Here is an 18,617-nt window from a genome sequence, read left to right as displayed (position 1 = left end):
TCATCTGGACGGCCATTATCTATACGCCTCTGTCTTCTATTCTCTCCCGCTACAGCAAAAGTTATGGCGCGCAACGAAGACTGCTTACATTGTGCGGACCTTCAAGTCGAATTGGAAGAAGTTAGGGCTCAGCAGCGTGTTCTAGAGAACCAGCAGAGGATTCTGGAAAATAGAATCGAAGATCAGAATCGCATTCTCAATGACAAATATCGTGCAGAAATAGACCTCTTCCTGCACAGATTTGCTTCACTCCATGAACAGTTTAGCCATTTATCAAATAGATGCAACCACGCGGAAGAGTCAATCTCAATCTTGAAATATATGATGGACAAACGCAACAATGCAGCCCCAAGCACATCAAGTGCCAAGCAGGTAGCAGGGGAGGAAAAGCCGAAGGAATCTACTGCAAGGCAAATCATTCATATAGAAATAGATTAAAATGTTTTGCAAATGTCTAATTTTTTTGTTCCAATATGTAAGAATCTACAGTAGTCTAGATAGCTTTAGAAACAGAACAAGAAGGAGCAGGATCAAGGAGAGATATATGTTTTGTAACTCCATTGATCCAGGCTGCCTTCAGCACCTAATGTATCTCAGGAGCTCTGACTCCCATCTTTTTTTCAGCCACTAATACAAGCAACCGACTTTGTTAAAAATATATATATTTTTAATCGATGATATAGCCCAGAAAATACACAATACTAATACGACAGCAAATTTATGAACATTATACAACATGGTAAATAACCAAAAATGCCGCAAGAAAAAACAAACACAGGAAAATGCAGCAAGTCTCAACTTTATTATATTAACCAAAAATAGGAGTACATGGAAATATGAAATAGCTGGAAATAGCTGAGAATCTTGAACAATTGTTGCAAACTAGATTCAGCCTCAAAATGTGTCTACTGCAGCACTAGACATGGCCTCTAAAAATGAAAGTGCAACCAATAAGAGCTCCCATCAATTCTGAATGAATTCACCAATGGGAGAGAAGGGTTCTCGCGCACTCTCACTACATCACCCGAGGGTTTCCATCTTGGGGCTACAACTAAAGCTGGGAACTCTTGGTTCTCCAAACTTTTCCACAAGAAACAAATACTCAACTCCAAGATGTCTCCAAATGGTTTCCTCCTCCTCTTTTATAGATCTCCATAAATAGATCCCCAAGCCTCTAGTAACATCTCATTTTATTATTTTATTATTATTCTAGAAGCTCCTCCATTGACTTTATCTTAAGTGACCTTTTAATTTTATTTTACTCCACTTAAGTCACTTTTGGCCATTTTCCTCCAATCAATTATTTTTCCTTAATTAAATGACTAATTAAAACCATTTTTAATCAAGGAAAATAGTAAATCTCCCACCATACTCTCTATAACCATTGGAAGTCACTTCTCATCACCACATCTTGTAGATCTTCTCATTTTGGTTCCAACAAGCTATTACACTAAGGTATTCCATCAAATATTTCTCCCGAAATGCCACCTCAAGCTAAATTAATTAAGTTAGACCCAATAATAACCCTGTTTTCTGAAAGTTGTCGGAAAACAACGGAACGAAAGGCAAGTTGTACGGATGATATAATATGTCAAGCGAATGCCATTAGACCCCATAAAAACTCCTCAAAACTCCCCTGAAACCTATGATGACATAAACCTGCTCCCATGACCTGGTCATCCCATGCCCTGGAAATCCACTATGGTTGTACTATAGAGGAAAATAAAAATGGGGACATGACACATGCATTATTTCAACAAGTATGGTGTTTGTCATCAATGGGATCCCGACTAATTTCTTTAATATCACCAAGGGTCTTTGGTAGGGTTGTGCATTATCACCGCTACTATTCATATTAGTGATTAAGGGATTGATTAGAGGAATTTGAGATGCTAAATCTCAGGGGTCGATCACTAGTTTTTGGGTCACGAGAAATATCTACATCTTGCACCTCATGTTTGTTGACAACCTACTCTTTGTCGGGAAAATAAATTGTAATGAGTGGCATATATTTCACTACATCCTATCTAGATTTGGGGTTGCGTCCGGGCTCATTGTAAATGCGGATAAATCCAAATTAATTAACAACAATTTGGACACAAAGGCTATTAGGGAGATTGCCAGTTTTTTTTAGATAAAAGTAGCTTCACTAGCTGGAGGTTTTAGGCACCTAGGATTTATATTGAAGCCAAGTAAGTATGAATGCTAGGATTTGGAGTGGCTTATAAAGAAGTTTGAGAAAAAACTAAACGTCTGGGCTCACAGGTGGCTGACTATGGGGGGAAGACTGGTTATGATTAAAGCAATCATGTAGGGCATTATTGTTTAATGGATGCAGCTTTTCAAAATTCCTAAAGCAATGATCAAAATAATAGATTCAATGTTATGTAACCAACGCACAAATAGATAGATCAATGACTTAAAAATAATCATCTTCGAGGGCAAAACCTCCTTTACATTACATAAGTAAATAATTCTTGGATGATTCAAATAAAAAAACCTCCTTTCTAAATGTAGGAGTCTAAGGGGTCATAATATAAATAGAGCTGACATAACTATAATAATGTAAGGGCACAACAATAACAATAGTGAGCTTCTATGGGGCACAATAATAATATGGGGACTAAATGGGCACAACAATAACAATAAGGGGGCTACACTCACAATAACTGTGAGGGAATACACTAGTATTATAGGAACCTAACATGCCCCTCTCTTTCAAATAAGTGTTGTCCTCAACGCTTGCGTAGTTCTGGATGCTTATGTATAAAATTCTCATCCCCTCATTTGGAATATTAAGCGGGTAAGTCCTTCCACATAATGAGATACTCTGAAATTGATCGATTTCGTAGCTGTCAAGTTCTTGTTTCTGTGACTGCTTCAGGATCCAATATGATTTTTCCTTCCTCTTCAAGTTCTGGCAATATTGTTTGAACTCAGAGTTTGCCACTTATAGCCTTCTTTAAGTATGAAACATGGAAAACGAGGTGCACTCAGGAAGATGTAGGAAGCTCCGATTTGTATGCCATAGTACCAATCTTTTACAACACCTTGTAAGGACCATAATACTTTGGTGATAATTTATTATCCTTCTTAGCTTGCTTGAGGGACATTTGTTTGTATGGTTGTAGCCGTAAAAATACTCAGTCACCTACATCAAAACTTCTTTCGTTACGATGTTGATCTGCTTGTTGTTTCATTCTATTTTGCGCCAAAGTGAGGTTATCCTTTGAGAGTTGGATAACTTGTTGTTGATGCTCGATGTGATATTCCACTACTTGAACCTTAGAATGATTGTCCAAGTCTTTTTGGAGATCTGGAGAAATAGATGATTTCGATGTTTGAACCTCTAGTGAACATAATTGTGCAATTACGCCCTATTGTTCTTTCTTTAGAAGCTTTTTCATGTCATTAGAGCTGATTATGTTTCCTGGTTTCCCTACGATACCCCTTAATTCAACTTCCTTTCCTTCCCAAAAAAATTCAAGAAAAGTTCTTGAAAATTAAAATCTATCATACCCAAATATTGTAACCATTGGACTCCTAGTACAACATCAACAACACCCATTGGAATGGAAAGCATTGGACTATTCAATACATATTCTCCCATGGATATCTTGATATTGGCACTTTCCAGAGCAATTTTTGGTTCCTCCATTTGCAACCATCACTTGAAACTCTTGTGCTGGATATAAGAAGCAATTCAATTCCTTTGCTATCTTATAATGAATAAATTATGGTTCCTCCCTGAATCAACCAACACTATTACCTTTTTCTTCTTGATATATCCTTCTATCATGAGAGTTTGAAGAGTGGTAATTCCTATCAATGCATTATAAGATATGGTTAGATTCATTTCTTCTTTCTCTGGGGTTGTTTCCTGGTGTATATCCTCTTCTTTTGACATGTCTTGTTCATTTTCTTCCTCCTCTTCCCAATCTATGTAAATTAATTTCTTCTTAGCACACTTATGACCTTTAGTGTATTTTCTATCACAACTATAACACAACCCTTTCACTCTTTTTTCTTCCAATTATTGTGGTGTCAACCTTATAAGTTGTGGAAGGCTAGGAGCAACAACACTTCCATATTTATAGTTGTGATTGGTAGGCTTCCTTGTTGCCATAATTTTTCTTTCAATTTTTCTTTCCAACTTGAATGCCTTCTCTAATGAATCAGGTTCCCAAAGGAGAACCTCATGTTGGATGTTATCCTTTAAATTCCCTATGAATACATCAATCCTATGCTCCTCTGGAATACCATCTACCCTCATATTCAATTTTTGGAAGTCCTCAATGTTCTCTACCATTGAACCCTTTTGTTTGATATTTATCAATTGGCTAAACAAGGTGTTGCTCTTTGTATCCTCATAATGTGCTATCATTCCTTCGTAAAAATTGACCAAGTGACAAGTGGTTTACGAGAACAAAGCCATCGATACCATACAAATTGATTGGGTTCTAAATATAAAATTGCAATGTGCACCTTTTGTGTGGGTTTCACGTTATGAAGATCAAAATATTGTTCCATTTGTAGCATCCATGTTACCAGATCCTTGCCATCAAAATTTCTCATATCAATCTTTGGAATATGGTGGGTCTTAAATCCAATGTTAGAGTTTATGAAATCATGATTAACATTTATTTTGTTCTCGTCAAGAGTTTCATCTAATACATTTTCTCCATTAGGAGGCATTTCTCATAGCAACTTTGTTAAACCTTCCTTCAAACCTTCCATGTCTGCTTTTAAATCATTCTTCAAATCTTCCATGTTGCCTTTCATTTTTGCTTCTATACCATCCATATTAGCTTTCATGCCATCCATATTAGCTTTCATGCCATCCTTCAAACCTTCCATGTATGATTTTAAGCTATTATTCAAACCATCCATCTTAGATTCCATTTCATTTTTGGTTACTCTTTGTGAGAGCGAAATTTGTTGCACTTGGTCTTGCAATTTTGATATATCATGTTCCATTTCTTCTTCTTCTTCATGCGTCATAGTAGAGATTTCTAGTTGCTTACTAGGTGTTTCCATTTTCTTGCTTCGAGGAATTTTGAAATCAAACAATGATATCTATGCTTCACCATGCCCTTTGAATCACTTCAAACTGATTTTTCAAACAAAAGTTATGCAATTAAAAAAAAAAAAAAAACAAACATTTTTTTTCTTGCTTTTAGGAGTTCGATCTTGAAACGATTGTAACTCTATAATTGCGGATCTCCAAGTTCTGAAATTTCTTCCTGTGGTATCTCTCTGAGTCCTCTTTCCAACCCCGCAAATCTAATCGAGATTGGATTCTTCAAGAACGTGTTTTTTCCAAATATCCCACGATGACCTAATTATGGACTAGTTCTGTAGTGCAAAGTTGTAAGGGATGCCACGTGTCACAATTTCAACCTTCATCCCTAAAATTTCTACATGAAAAACTACAGTATGTGCACTTTTAGCCCTTTTTTACAGAATTCAAATCTGATGCCTGAAACGAAAGTTATGATCATTGTCCATCGGTCACCTATTTGAGACAGAATTCTAGAGCTCGCAAAAACCCTAACTTCCTCAAAGCATGTCTCTGAAAATATAACGAACTAAGATCTAAAAATTTTACATGAAATTTTGTACGATTTCAACTCCACGTGGTAAAAAAATTACTTTCTGAAGCCTCATAGAAACAATGTTATGACGATTTTCCCTAGATCACCTGTTTGAGACAGAATTCTAGAGTCTGAAAAAACCCTAACTTCCTTAGAGCATATCTCCGAAAATATAGCAAACCAAGATCTGAAATTTGTACAAAAAGTTATCTGAGATTTCGGCTCCACGTGATAAAACTTTCAGCGTCTGAAGCCTCGTAGAAAAGAAATTATATCGAAAATGCCAAGATGACATGTTAAAGAAGTGAAACCCTAGAATCCAAAGTTCTTATACCAAATGTTATGCAACTAGCTCACAAATAGATAGATCAACGGCTTAAAAATAATCCTCTTCGAGGGGGAAACCTCCTTTAAATTACATAAATGAACAATTCTTGGATGATTCAAATGACAAAACCTCCTTTCTATATATAGGAGTCTAACGGGTCACAATATAATCAAAGCTGACATAACAATACTAATCAAGTTCCACAAAGTTGTAACCCTTTGGTTATCCAATTTGCTTATTTTGGATAATCTTAACAAAAACAACAACCTGCTCCAGATAGAATCAATTAATTTCAGCATTAGAAAAATTAGTCTATTAACGAATTAATGGAATTTTCAACTTGACCAATTTGCAGTTTTTCAAAGACCCACGACTTAAGAATTTTGTTAAGAACCTTTGTCACATCATGTCCAAGAATAAGATAGTATACAACAAAGCTACGAACACCTGCATGCTCCCATATCCATGGTTTATGGCAAAAATATTGTGAAACAATAATGAAAATACAAGAAACATTCATTCATCTTCATGTCATATAATGAAAATACAAGAAACATGAATTCATCTTCATGACATATAGTAGTAGATATACTAGTTTGAAATTATATATAGTTTCCAATCTATGGAGATAAAATGGATACCAGAATTCTTGATCAAAACATGCATTCATCTTTGTGTCATATATTAGTAGATACTAGCTTGAAATTATAGAGTTTCAAATCTATGGAAATAATAGTGATATCAAGATTCATGATCTCTGGAACCATTACATCTTGAAAGTTGACATGGTAAATTCATTCAACTAGCTCTCGAAATATTTACTCAGCTATAAAGGTCAATGGTTGGGAATAACTTCATATATAGTCAATTAATGCATAGATCATATGTGCCTCCTCACATAAGATCTTTATGATTAGAGCATGAAGCTTGGTTGGACACCATTTTTAAGGGAACAAACCAATATCTTATCTTGGCAAGTTTTTAATTGAAACACTATAATATGAAACTAACAACTTGTGCAAGTTGTGCTCTAAATAGGGACGAAGTGTTTAGCTACACTCATTCAACTATTAAGGGTTGTTGAGACCCATTAACAATTTCCCTCGGTGCTAGGGTAGTTTTGGTGTGTGGTGTTGTGGCCTTGGGGGTATTTTTTTTATTCCAAAGACATCAAATTGGTTGTTGTTGTGCCAACAACCAATTTTTAAATATTCTTTTTCTACTAAATTTTTTTTAATTTCAAATAAGGATTACACATAATCCAAAAAATTATATTAAAAATAAAAATAAAAATAAAAATAAATAAATAAATAAATTATTATATATATAAAAAATAAAAAATGATGCAAAATATGTATGATACTGGAAGCGATGGAAGCTGCAGGAATGAGTGTGAATATGCAGAAAGTTTAAATCTAAAACATATCAATTGAAAGAAAGATCTAACTAGAAGAAAAAGATAGATAGGTTAATTTTGACTAATATAAATTGTGTCCTAAGATTACGTCCATAGACGTCATGTTTATAAAACCTATAGCATGGTGTCCAAATTGATTCCATCCATGGTTGAGAGAGCTTCCTGTAGGCAATCTATTGATCCAAAAACCGAACTCTATCCAATACAGGTTTGGAAAAGCAAATAGAAGGAAAATATGTGAGTAGATGTAAAGCTTCAACAAGTACAAATCCGTGAAATGTTGGAAAAAATTTACACGACAAGAGAACAACCAAAGAAACTTGACTTGGGGTTTTCCAGAAACCCTATTCTGCAATCTTCACAATAGTGTTTTTTTTAAAACTAGGAAGCATTGTGCAAAGGAATGAAACTGTCTTTGAGAATGAACAATCAAGGCCTCCATGTTTATACGATGTGTTTGCTTGCATTCTGTTTTTTTCTTGGATTATCAAATAAGGGTTTCGCCTTCCTACCTCACCGTTACTAGTAAAACAAGAAAGCAAGTAATTTTCGTCCATCCAGTATTGTAAATCACCGACCCAATGCATCTTAATCTCATCGCCTGAATGCTATTGACCATGGAATGGTTGTTGATGCATCTACATGGGTTCTTGTTGTTGTTGTTGCATCGCCATCCATTGTTGTTGATGTTTTTGTTGTGTAGGTTTTGTGTGTTGCATCCCCATCCTTTTTTGTTGGTGCTATTGTTGTGTAGGTTCATGTAGAAATATCATTTTGTTTAGATAATTTAGATGCCAGAAGAGTTTCTCTGCAAAGCGAAGAAACAACAAAACCTGGCTTTAATTAGAAAAATCGTTTCAAAATTCAAAATTTAAAAGCATGTTATTATCAAAAACTATTTCATTTTCACAAATCACTAATGTCAACAAACCAAAATGCTATGGAAACTAAGATATTTGACTGGTAAAATGCTAAAATCGTAATTAAGATAAGAATAATAATAAATAAAATGATACGCACATGGACCTCATGCAAGGGCCTCTCTTGCATGAGGCCCATCTGGCATCTTCACTGAATGCTCATACCTAACGAACTGGTTATATTCCAACCGTTCGTGTTCTTCACCAATTAAGCAATATCCAAAATGAATCTTGTCAATACCAGTATGCTCTTTATTTTGTTCATCACATGTACCACTCCATTCAACATGCCCAACCGTCAAAGCAGAGTAGTATGGTATTAATATCGTGCCCGTATTCTATGGTTCTACTAACTCCCAAGATGAGAATGGAAATGCCAAGCATGCACTCTCCAAAGTCTTGGTTTCAGGAAGGTTAAGACGATCAAGTGACTTGTAAAACAAGAGAAATGGCAGGTTAGAGGTCGTCTGCAATGACGAAGTGGTCGGAGAAGGGAACCTCTTTCTTGAAGCTTCCACAAATTTAACCATCAATGAATTCCACTGCGTCCAGAAGCCTTCCAAGACTTGGAAGAAGTTGTTGTATAAGGTTGATGTCAATAATTTATTAGGCATTCGATTGTTGATAGTTTAGGTAACTTTGTCCCCTATTCAAGAAGCATCGGGCGTACCGATGTATGTGAATGATCTGCAACATTCGTTTGTCAGTGTAGGTTACCTAGCTAAGATGTGGAGGATTTGTTTTCTGTGTGGGATTTAGCGACCGCTTGTGTGATGTGCTGAAAAGTTCGCAGTTTTTGCATGCATAGGCGGAGATGGCTAGAGGGGGAACCATGGTTTCAATTCGTCCAACCAGTGGCAGAGGAAAAGTGAGTAGCAGATGTTATTTGGGGAATTGCGAGAAGAAGGAACTGACTCCTTGGCCCTTTTGCACGCTGCATAGACAAAACTCTCGATGTGAGACACTGCAAGGTGCAAGCCATGATGATTTGGAGCACGAGAACCCTAAACGTGACACATTGCAAGCTATCAGTCATGGTGAACTGGAGCATAAGAAAGCTTTGCATGACATCATCCAAATCTCTACAATGAGGACGATTTTCTCTACAATGAGGACGAAAAATCTCTAAAATGTCACTAAGAAAAACCCCACAATAAAGTGCTTATCGGCACAATTATACCTAAAAGGCCTCCAACAATAATCCATGAACAATAACATGTTCAAGATACAGGACAAAGATTTTCCTATGAAATTTTGGGTTAGGAGGGTTATGAGATTAAAATATTTACTCTACGTGACGTTTAGATTTGCTTCAAACTTTTTATTTAATTAAATCTACCATTAAATTAATTTTAAATAATAAACAAAAAGAAACCTAAAGCAATTACAACACTGTGCAGGGAATAAAATGAAATCTAAATAATGAGCTACAACACTATTCCTAGTAGAGTGATCAAGAGAATGCTCTCTTCCATTTAGCAGGCAACCCCTAGGGAAACTTTTGATATCTGCACAGTAATCGTAAATCATTAAAATCATCAAGCCGAAGAGAATGCTCTCTTCCATTTAGCAGGCAACCCCTATGGAAACTTTTGATATCTGCACAGTAATCGTAAATCATTAAGCCGAAGGCTTTTTTATGTTGAGTTTTTACCTCACATCACTCTTCAGATTCGTCAGGCACCGACAGAATCTGAAATGTCATTTCATAAATCCCCAGAAGGAAGGAAGGACTTTCCAGCGCCCTCCGTCTAAATAGTGGAAGCCAGTTATATTATCTTTATTAAGAGGTTCCAAGATCGATCATCATCCATCGTTGTTGATGAATGAATCCAAGGAAACCGTGACGAAGCGCCCTCTGGAATCATCATTACCTTGGATTAGAAATAGAGAGGAGGCAGAGGTCGAGGCTGATTACCTCAATCTGTAAGATTTTTGAGATACACAGATCTAGATCTGCAAAACAATAAACAAGCTTGCAAGAGAAGGAAGGAAGCGAGCAAGAATTGAGAAAAGAATGAAAATTGATTCTACAACATTAGTTTTAGAATAAATACATAAAAGCAACTAAGTTAAGCTTAGTTGTACATGCAATAACTAAAGCTAAGTGTGCTTTATCTTATGTTAATGTGTACATGTGCTACATGCAAGCAATAAGTTAACTGGAACTAATCTAGGTGCATGTACACCAACACAGCTAGTCTAAGTGCATGTACACCAACACCCCCCCTTAAGCATATCTTAGGTGAGTGTGATGCAAAATGAATGAGTCCCGGCAACACGGCCATTTTAGGTACCCATATACAATGCATAAAAAGGAGGAAAGAGGGAAAACCCAGTGGAAAGAAAACCCCCCCTCAAAATATAATGCAAAAGTAGAGAAAAGACAACTGCTAGGCAGTCGTGTCCTTCAAAACGCCTTCGTACACAGATCCGAATCCACCCGTCCCGAGCTTTCTGCTGAAGTTATCAGTGGCCTCCTTCAGCTCGTGATACGTGAACCTTGGCGGGAGCCCCGGGAGCGTCTTCAAGAAGGCTTCCTCCTCCATTTCCTCAGGATCTATCTCTTCTTCATCTGTCACCGACTCTCTTATTCGGCTCCTTCGCACGAATAAGATCGTTATCAAGCAGAGGAACAGAGCAGCGGCCGCCGAACTCAACGTGATCCCGGCAACGCTGCCAATGCTCAGGGAATTTCTAGACGCTAAGGTCACGTTACGAGGCAACTTATTGAGGACCTTAATATACGCTTTGTATGTCTGGTTCGCGGCCAATTTCAGGCTCGACAGCGGGCCATATGCAAGGTAACAGGACGAGGAACTGCTGCGGAAGAAGGCGGCTGTGCAGGAGCAACTGGAATTGCACAGGTTCCTGCATTTTTCGACGGTGGAGACGTTTGCTTCAGGCTTCAGGTAGTCGTTCGCATAGTAATCCACGCCGTCAAGGCTCATGAAATGTTGAGCTGCAGATGGCTGGCTGCACGTCGGCTCGCCCTGGCTGCTATAACATCCCTGCGTCACATCTAAGTTCTGGATTTGATTGAATTCGTCAACTGTTCCGGAGCCCGGGCAGCTGCACTGGCCATTGTCACAGATGTCGTAAGGTCCGCAGGCTGTAGGCAGTATGCAATTCTTATTAGATGGGTCCAGTTCGAAGTCGGTGCTCCAGTCTTTGACATCATCCTGTCCAGGCTTCCGAGAGAGCCGGTAGACGCGAAGGCTGCCATCGCGATCAAGTCTCAGAAACCTGTACTCGTTTTCATCATGGAAACTAGGAGCCATTGACAGCGATTGATTCCCATTAACGCAGGAAGAAGTAGACGACGATTTGCCGATAGGTCCACTGAGCGAAACCGTCAAATTCTGGCCCGTATAGACAGCTTCGGAGGTAAGAGACGAGGAATTATAAAAGCAGGGCTTGAGAATACCTTGGTAGTCCATCCCTTGCAGCCCCATAGACCAATAAGGCTCCTCGATTGAGCTTGTGTAGGACAAAACCAACCCTCCCGGTTCCATAACCAGCTTATAAGATCCAGCACTTGTATTCGTAGCAGATGAATTCGAAACAAGCTTCTGTCCCCTTTTCAGCGCCTGCCCGGGCAGCAGAGTGTGCGTGGGATGATCCCAGTCAACACCATCTGAAAATTCAATGGTTGGCAATCCTTTGACCATCCCTTGCTTACTAAGTTGTTGCATATATCTGAAATTCAAGTGCCCAAATCTCTTGTGCCAAATCCTACTTTCTTCATTTGCATGCGTAAGTAGCAAAATAGAATCTGATTGAGGAACAAAATCAGAAAATGTATACAGACGAGATTGATCATTTACCTTGCCAGATGCAATATTCAAATTGGTTTGCATGTCATAAATGCTCACGGAATCTGGGGTAAATTCCACTTTCCTTCCGCTGCCTGTGTGTGTCATCTGATACACTGAGAGAAGATTCACAGAAAGCCTTGGAATATGCAAGACATTTTCAAAACTTCCATCTTCGAATTGCACTCTTCCTTGTCTAGTTGCTGCAACTGCAGAATTATCCCCCATGAGAATGGGAGGACCTGAGTATGCATGTAGAGAAGAAAAGGATTCCTTTGAAGAAGCCATATGATGTGAAGCTCCTAAATCGATGATCCATTCTAGTGGTGCAGAATGAAGAGCAATCAAAGCATGCCCGTTACCTCTTGGATCTGATGCTTTTTCTCCAGACTTCTTCTTAGCATTCTCAGGAATGTGGTCTCCAAGATTGTGTTGCTGGAGTGTCTGCGCCATAAGATTATAGTCTTCTTCATGCATGCGGATTCAGGATGAAAACCACGGTGGCAATAATTGCACATTGATTGCCCTTTTGTTCCTTTCCTTTCCTTTGAGCCAGATGATCCATCAGGGGGTTTGGGATGTCCTCCCTTTCTTGGATCAGGATCCTTCTTCCCTTTTCCTTTCTGATGGTCTTTGGAATTTGCCTTTCCTTTTGCATGCACAGTAAGTGCATGCGCTTTGGAATTTTTAAGTGTGCCCATTTTGATGAGCTTATCTTGCTCATGCATCAAACACTAAATAAAAGAATCCAGTGAGGGCATCTTCCAATCTGCACCAGTTGCAGATCTCACTGTGTGGAATGTAGAGACGAATACTGCATACTCTGGACCAAGTTTTGATAAAATGGAAAGAATCAACTGCTTTTCTTGCTTGGATTTGTCGATCCCGCATCCTTTCAGCTGAACCAACAAGGCTTTATACCTTGTGAAAAAATCTTGAATGTTCTCAAAGTTTCTCAGATCTAATGAGTTTAACTCATTTTCGAGAATGTGACCTTGCATTTCATCCTGTTTTCCAAACAATTCTTCCAAAATTTTTCATACTTCATTTGGATTTGAACATGATTCAACATGAAATAGCAATGCCGGAGAAATAGATAAACATAGGATGCCGAAGGCCTCGTCCATGCGATTGAAATATCTTGTTTTCTCCATTGCCGATATTGGTTCAACTTCCGTTCCCATGGTTATTCGAAATAAGCCTCTACTTCTGAGATGAAGTTGAATCTTTGGCTTCCATTCGAAATAATTATATGGAGTGAGAATTGCCGATTGTGGAAACTCCAATTTAGACTCCATTCTTTGTTGTTGCTTCAATCTTCTGAACCTGCAAATAAAATTGCTTGTGCACTGATTAGAAATCCCTGTGCTCTGATACCATGTAAGATTTTTGAGATACATAGATCTAGATCTGCAAAACAATAAACAAGCTTGCAAGAGAAGGAAGGAAGCGAGCAAGAATTGAGAAAAGAATGAAAATTGATTCTACAATATTAGTTTTAGAATAAATACATAAAAGCAACTAAGTTAAGCTTAGTTGTACATGCAATAACTAAAGCTAACTAAAGTTAAGCGTGCTTTATTTTATGTTTATGTGTACATGTGCCACATGCAAGCAATAAGTTAACTGGAGCTAATCTAGGTGCATGTATACCAACACAGCTAGTCTAAGTGCATGTACACCAACACAATCCCATTATGAAGCGGTCGTGCAGAGACCGCGACAGCTTCGAAGAATTTTTCGCTTCGCTGCAACGTATCGAGCAATCACACAGGTATTGCTCCAAGACACGGAACCACCTCAACCACCAAGAATCCAAGGTGTCATGGCACCCGTCCTTCGAGTGGGAGGATTTCTCAAGCCCCAGGAATGGAACGTGTGACGTCAAGTCCCGCTTGTCCAACTTGAGGGTCAGCAATAGGCGTGTCGGGGAGAAATAAGTTGTTCCCCACGCGAGTAACAATCCGGAATCGGGGGCCAATCCGAATCCGTCCCTGGAAGGCTTGGATCTCAACAGTTTACCTGCGGGGGTGCCCCAGTTCCAGTAGGCATTAAGTTTTTGGATAAAGTAACAAGGCAGCATTACAGGCCGAACTATTACCAATATGGCCAAATGTCCTAAACGTCCACATGCAGATTTAGCATAAGTATGTCTATAATCTCTAATGTTATTTTACATCTAAATCATATCATAAACCATATGTTTTGCATCTAAATTATATCGTAGACCATAAGTATCGTTTATAAATGCCCTGACATTTTTGGAATGAAGTGTTGGTTTATTGCCTTGAATTTTGCGTTATGTATTTTCATCGGGTTCATATATGAAAAGTTCTTATTGGTTTCGAATAGTAATGTAAATGCAAAATCATGATAATTTATGTTAATAAAAAATTATTATAGATTCATTTTAAATGTAAATCTAACATATTTAGAGAGATCTAATTTTTTCTAATTTTTTCATGTGTAAATTTTTTTACGAGTCAATATTATTTAGATGTTTTGTAATGTTTATTTTGGTCAACATGAACAAAACTTCAATTCAATCTTGATGATGGACAAAACGTTACACATGATACTATGTTGTATAATAAACATCTAATATATAATTGCTATTTGTGAAATTTTGTCCAAAACAATTAAAAAAATATTCGACATTTCTCACCGTGTGTTATGAAAGTGATATGTTTTTAGTGATTTATATTAATGTAATAATATTTTTATGTAGATAGTAGATTCCATGTATTTAATCCGTATGAAATAAAGTTATTTATCATTATTTATGGTGATTGCATTAATGTGAATAGATTTGTTGGCGTCATTGTAAATTTCAGTTTTTTGGAAATCGAAAATTGGTCTGCAATAGGAATAAATTTATATAATATAAACCAGATAACCTTTTAACAAAAAAATATTGTAATAAGGATAACTAAGTATTAACGTTAAGTGAGACAAATCACCAAATATTTTTTTTTTATTTAAAACTCAAAATCCTCGAAACTAATCTACCACAAACAAAATTTCCAACATCAAAATGTCAAACGCTTCTTCAAATTCCGAAACAGTTATTAACATTACGACCATTTCTTTTTCGTTTGCATCTAACAGTATTGACTTTACAACTTTTATAATTTTTTAAGATAAATCTAGAAGTCCCTGCGTTTGTTTCAGAATGTTTTGCTAAGACCATGTATTCTAGCTATCGAGAGAATTAGTAAAGTTTTGCTGAGATTTGCATTTTGTTTACTGGATTTGTAAGCATGTTTATGAGTTGTAAGCCGGGAAAGTAAACGAATCAATTTTTTTTAAATACCGTCCCTGCCCATCTATTTAAGCCGTCTGCTTTTCTTTGCACTGTAATGTGCAAATACTAGTATACTCCTTTGGCACCCACTAAAGTCTGTGCTCTGGGTGGAGTCCAAAACTTTCCTCTTCTACAGAGTTAGAAGAAGTAGCAGCATTGATGTTGCCGAAGGATGCAAACAAGGGGGTTTCACTTCAGTCGGTCTTGAAGAGCTGACCTCTGGTTGCCCAATCATTTGTGTTCCAAAGGCTAGAATAGATCCTTAAAAACAAATACAACACAAAGACACACAGCTTCATATGGTAAATGTTCACACTTCATAACAGGAAGACCTTCAACCATTGATTTCCTTTGTAACAACGATAAATCATTGTAATTTAGGTGCCCATACCTGTGATGCCATAATTCGGCTGTCGATGTCTCTTGGGATGTCAATGCAACATGGCGCTTGACTGTCACATCCAATCTGTATAATCCTCCAACCCTGGTACCTGTAGAAACAACCTTGTAGTGGTCCTGAACATCTTTCACTATACACCCCAATTTACCAAATTCTACTTTTAAATGATTATCAGTGATAATGGAAACAGATAGCAAATTCTTTTTAAGAGCAGGTACATACAGCACATTATGAATCTGGCGCATTTGTCCATTAGGTAAGTACACATTTATTATGCCATAGCCTTGAACTTTAAGTGACCTATCATCTCCTAGGTAAATGTGTGTACCATCAGATTTCTCATAATATTTATCATACCATTCTTTATTACAAGTCATGTGTGCCGATGCACCAGAATCTATAAACCAAGCATTCTCATCATCAGTTTCAGCAGACAATGCAGCATCAGAAAGAAATAACTTGAGATTTTTAAATTCATCATTCACTGAGGTGTCTTTGTTTGTGTAATTTCCATTATGCCTGCTATGTCTTTGATTTGATTCATTATTCTTTCTCCTATAGCAATCTTTTGCCAGATGTCCAGGTTTTCCACAATAATGACATTCAATGTTCCTTTTAACATAAGAATTAGGAGGTGCCATACCTTTCTGCTTTGCTTGAAAACGGCCTCTGTTTCTGTCCCATGGTCTCCCTCGGAATGGTTTTTGGCCTCTTGCAGTCAAAGCCAAATCAGAACCATTTGACTCCAGTTCAAAAGTTTTCATGCGCTCTTCTTCTTGAAGAAGAATTCCAGCCAATTCTTCAAATGTAGGGGGTGTCGGTCTAGCTGAGAGAGCTGAAATAAAGACTTTATAGTCTGGGACTAACCCCTTTAACGTAACAGTTACCAAGTCTGTACTAGAAACCTTTTCACCAATATCACCAAGCTTATCACTAAAGTCTTTAATTCGGGAAACAAAGTTGCTAATGCTTTCATTGGTATCCATTTTGATAGATAGCAGCTTTGTTTTTAAAAATAAAATACGGTTTGCATTAGAAGTCTCATACAAACCTTTGAGAGTGTCCCATGTCGCCTTCGAAGTTTCACAGTCCCGAATGTGAGGAATAATATTGTCCTTCACTGACATGCGTAGCAGCACCCTTGCTTTCACTTCACGCTTCTCCCAATCTTGAGTGTTAGTAGGAGGTTGAGGCTTGGTCTCGTCACCCTTGACAATCGGCCAGAGATTGTATGCCTCCAGTACTGTGATGATCTTAAATTTCCAATTTACATAGTTTTCTCCATCAAGTTTTGAAGACTCATTTAAATATGAATCTGCAAGAGGATTAGCCATTTCTCCACCAATGACCAAATTCAAAAAAAAACGCAAGCTTCTTAAGGCACAGGAAAGCTGGTTAATAAATAAAACTTCTGCAAATTACAAGAATACCGCAGTTTTGGTTTGTTTTTTTCCGACAGATCGTAAAACTTTATCCTTTCTCAGGTTTCAATACCATGGGTGTCACCAAATTAATAACCACTTTCACAGGCCGGATGCAAACCTCACCAAACTGTTCTAAACTTCTACCTACAATATTTTCTTGAAGTAAGCATCAATGAATAGACACGCAGGTCACCAATACTACAGACCTCACTTCTGATTAATAAATAAAACAATACCGCAGGTTTTCGAAGGGTGGTCATACGCACAACGGTGCCCGTTCTCGACAGCACGACAGCACTCCTCACTGTCTCGCGTCCACCAGCAAGCGGTTCCGAGTTCTGGCAGACAAGGCTTCTCAACGGTCTTCGACAGCACCGGGTTCTGGACAGGGCCTGGACAGGGCCAACCTCGACGCACTCCACACAGCACTCCACGCAGCCTTTCTTGCGGTCAACAGTTTAAAAACCTCCACGCAGCCGTCTTGAGGTCTCTTCACGCACACTCTAATGGCAGAGTCACTCCCTGCCCACGAAGAGAAGAGAGGCGCAAACAAAAGAGCTCTATGCTCTGATACCAAATTAAAAACAAATACAACACAAAGACACACAACTTCATTAATTCAATTGCTTAATTACATCACACTTATATAGGAAAACTTATGCAACCAATTCCTAACCACTCATAACTAATTCTGTTCAACTGCTTCATAACTAAATCTATTTCTGCATTATTTTCACACAGTCGGTCTTGAAGAGCTGACCTCTGGTTGCCCAATCATTTGTGTTCCAAAGGCTAGAATAGATCCTAATTGATATCTGTCATCCACTTTAACCAACTCGTTCTCCCTGTTGTTTTGGGTTATGAAATTTCTGTTGTTTTGCTATCAGTTTTCAAGGATAAACAATTGCTCAAAGTACCAAATTTAGTTTCCGTTGTAATCCGTTTTCAAAGTTAAGACAATTGTTGAGGTATCTCATTTTAACTACAGGAGGAGACAAGAGATCAATTTCCACCTTACCAAATGTATCAAAAACTATAGCGGAAAGGAAATGGATATTATATACCAACTTGGCCTAAGTGTTGGTTCTTCCTGATTTGATTGGTTTATGAGAATAGGTGAATCAATTTTCAAATACAAATCATCCAGAACAAAGGTGTTCTTAGCTATTTAAAAAAAAAAAAAAAAAAAAAAAAATGAAAATTAATATATAAAGGACATTGATATTATATAAAAAACAAAATAATTAGTCTCTTTCCACTATTACAATTATGCATACATTCATATATGTATTTGGAAAACAATGAAATAATGGAGCCCATACAGCGGATTTTGTATACAATAATGTATGTACTTGAAAAATAATGAAAGAATGGAGCTCATAGAGCAGTAAAGAAGGAATAAAAGAATGGTTGGA

General features: G+C 37.5%; 1 protein-coding gene across 1 annotated transcript; it reads right to left on the bottom strand.

Annotated features, from left to right (window-relative positions):
* Positions 1–10,652: 10,652 nt before the first annotated feature.
* LOC149250036 (G-type lectin S-receptor-like serine/threonine-protein kinase SD2-5) lies at positions 10,653–11,930 on the bottom strand. Its single transcript, XM_089453542.1, has one exon. It carries the CDS (start codon positions 11,928–11,930, stop codon positions 10,653–10,655), a length of 1,278 nt encoding a protein of 425 aa, XP_089309668.1.
* Between the last annotated feature and the right edge of the window lie 6,687 nt (positions 11,931–18,617).

This window comes from Pinus tabuliformis, chromosome 7, assembly GCF_031772625.1.
Source record: "Pinus tabuliformis cultivar Carrire ecotype Pingquan chromosome 7, CPIR1, whole genome shotgun sequence".
Lineage (NCBI taxonomy): Eukaryota > Viridiplantae > Streptophyta > Pinopsida > Pinales > Pinaceae > Pinus > Pinus tabuliformis.
This window is presented reverse-complemented; position numbering and strand designations above follow the sequence as displayed.

What these genes read in the sequence shown, in the direction of transcription:
- LOC149250036 (XM_089453542.1), bottom strand. Translation starts at nt 11,930, where the DNA reads ATGGTCAAAGGATTGCCAACCATTGAATTTTCAGATGGTGTTGACTGG.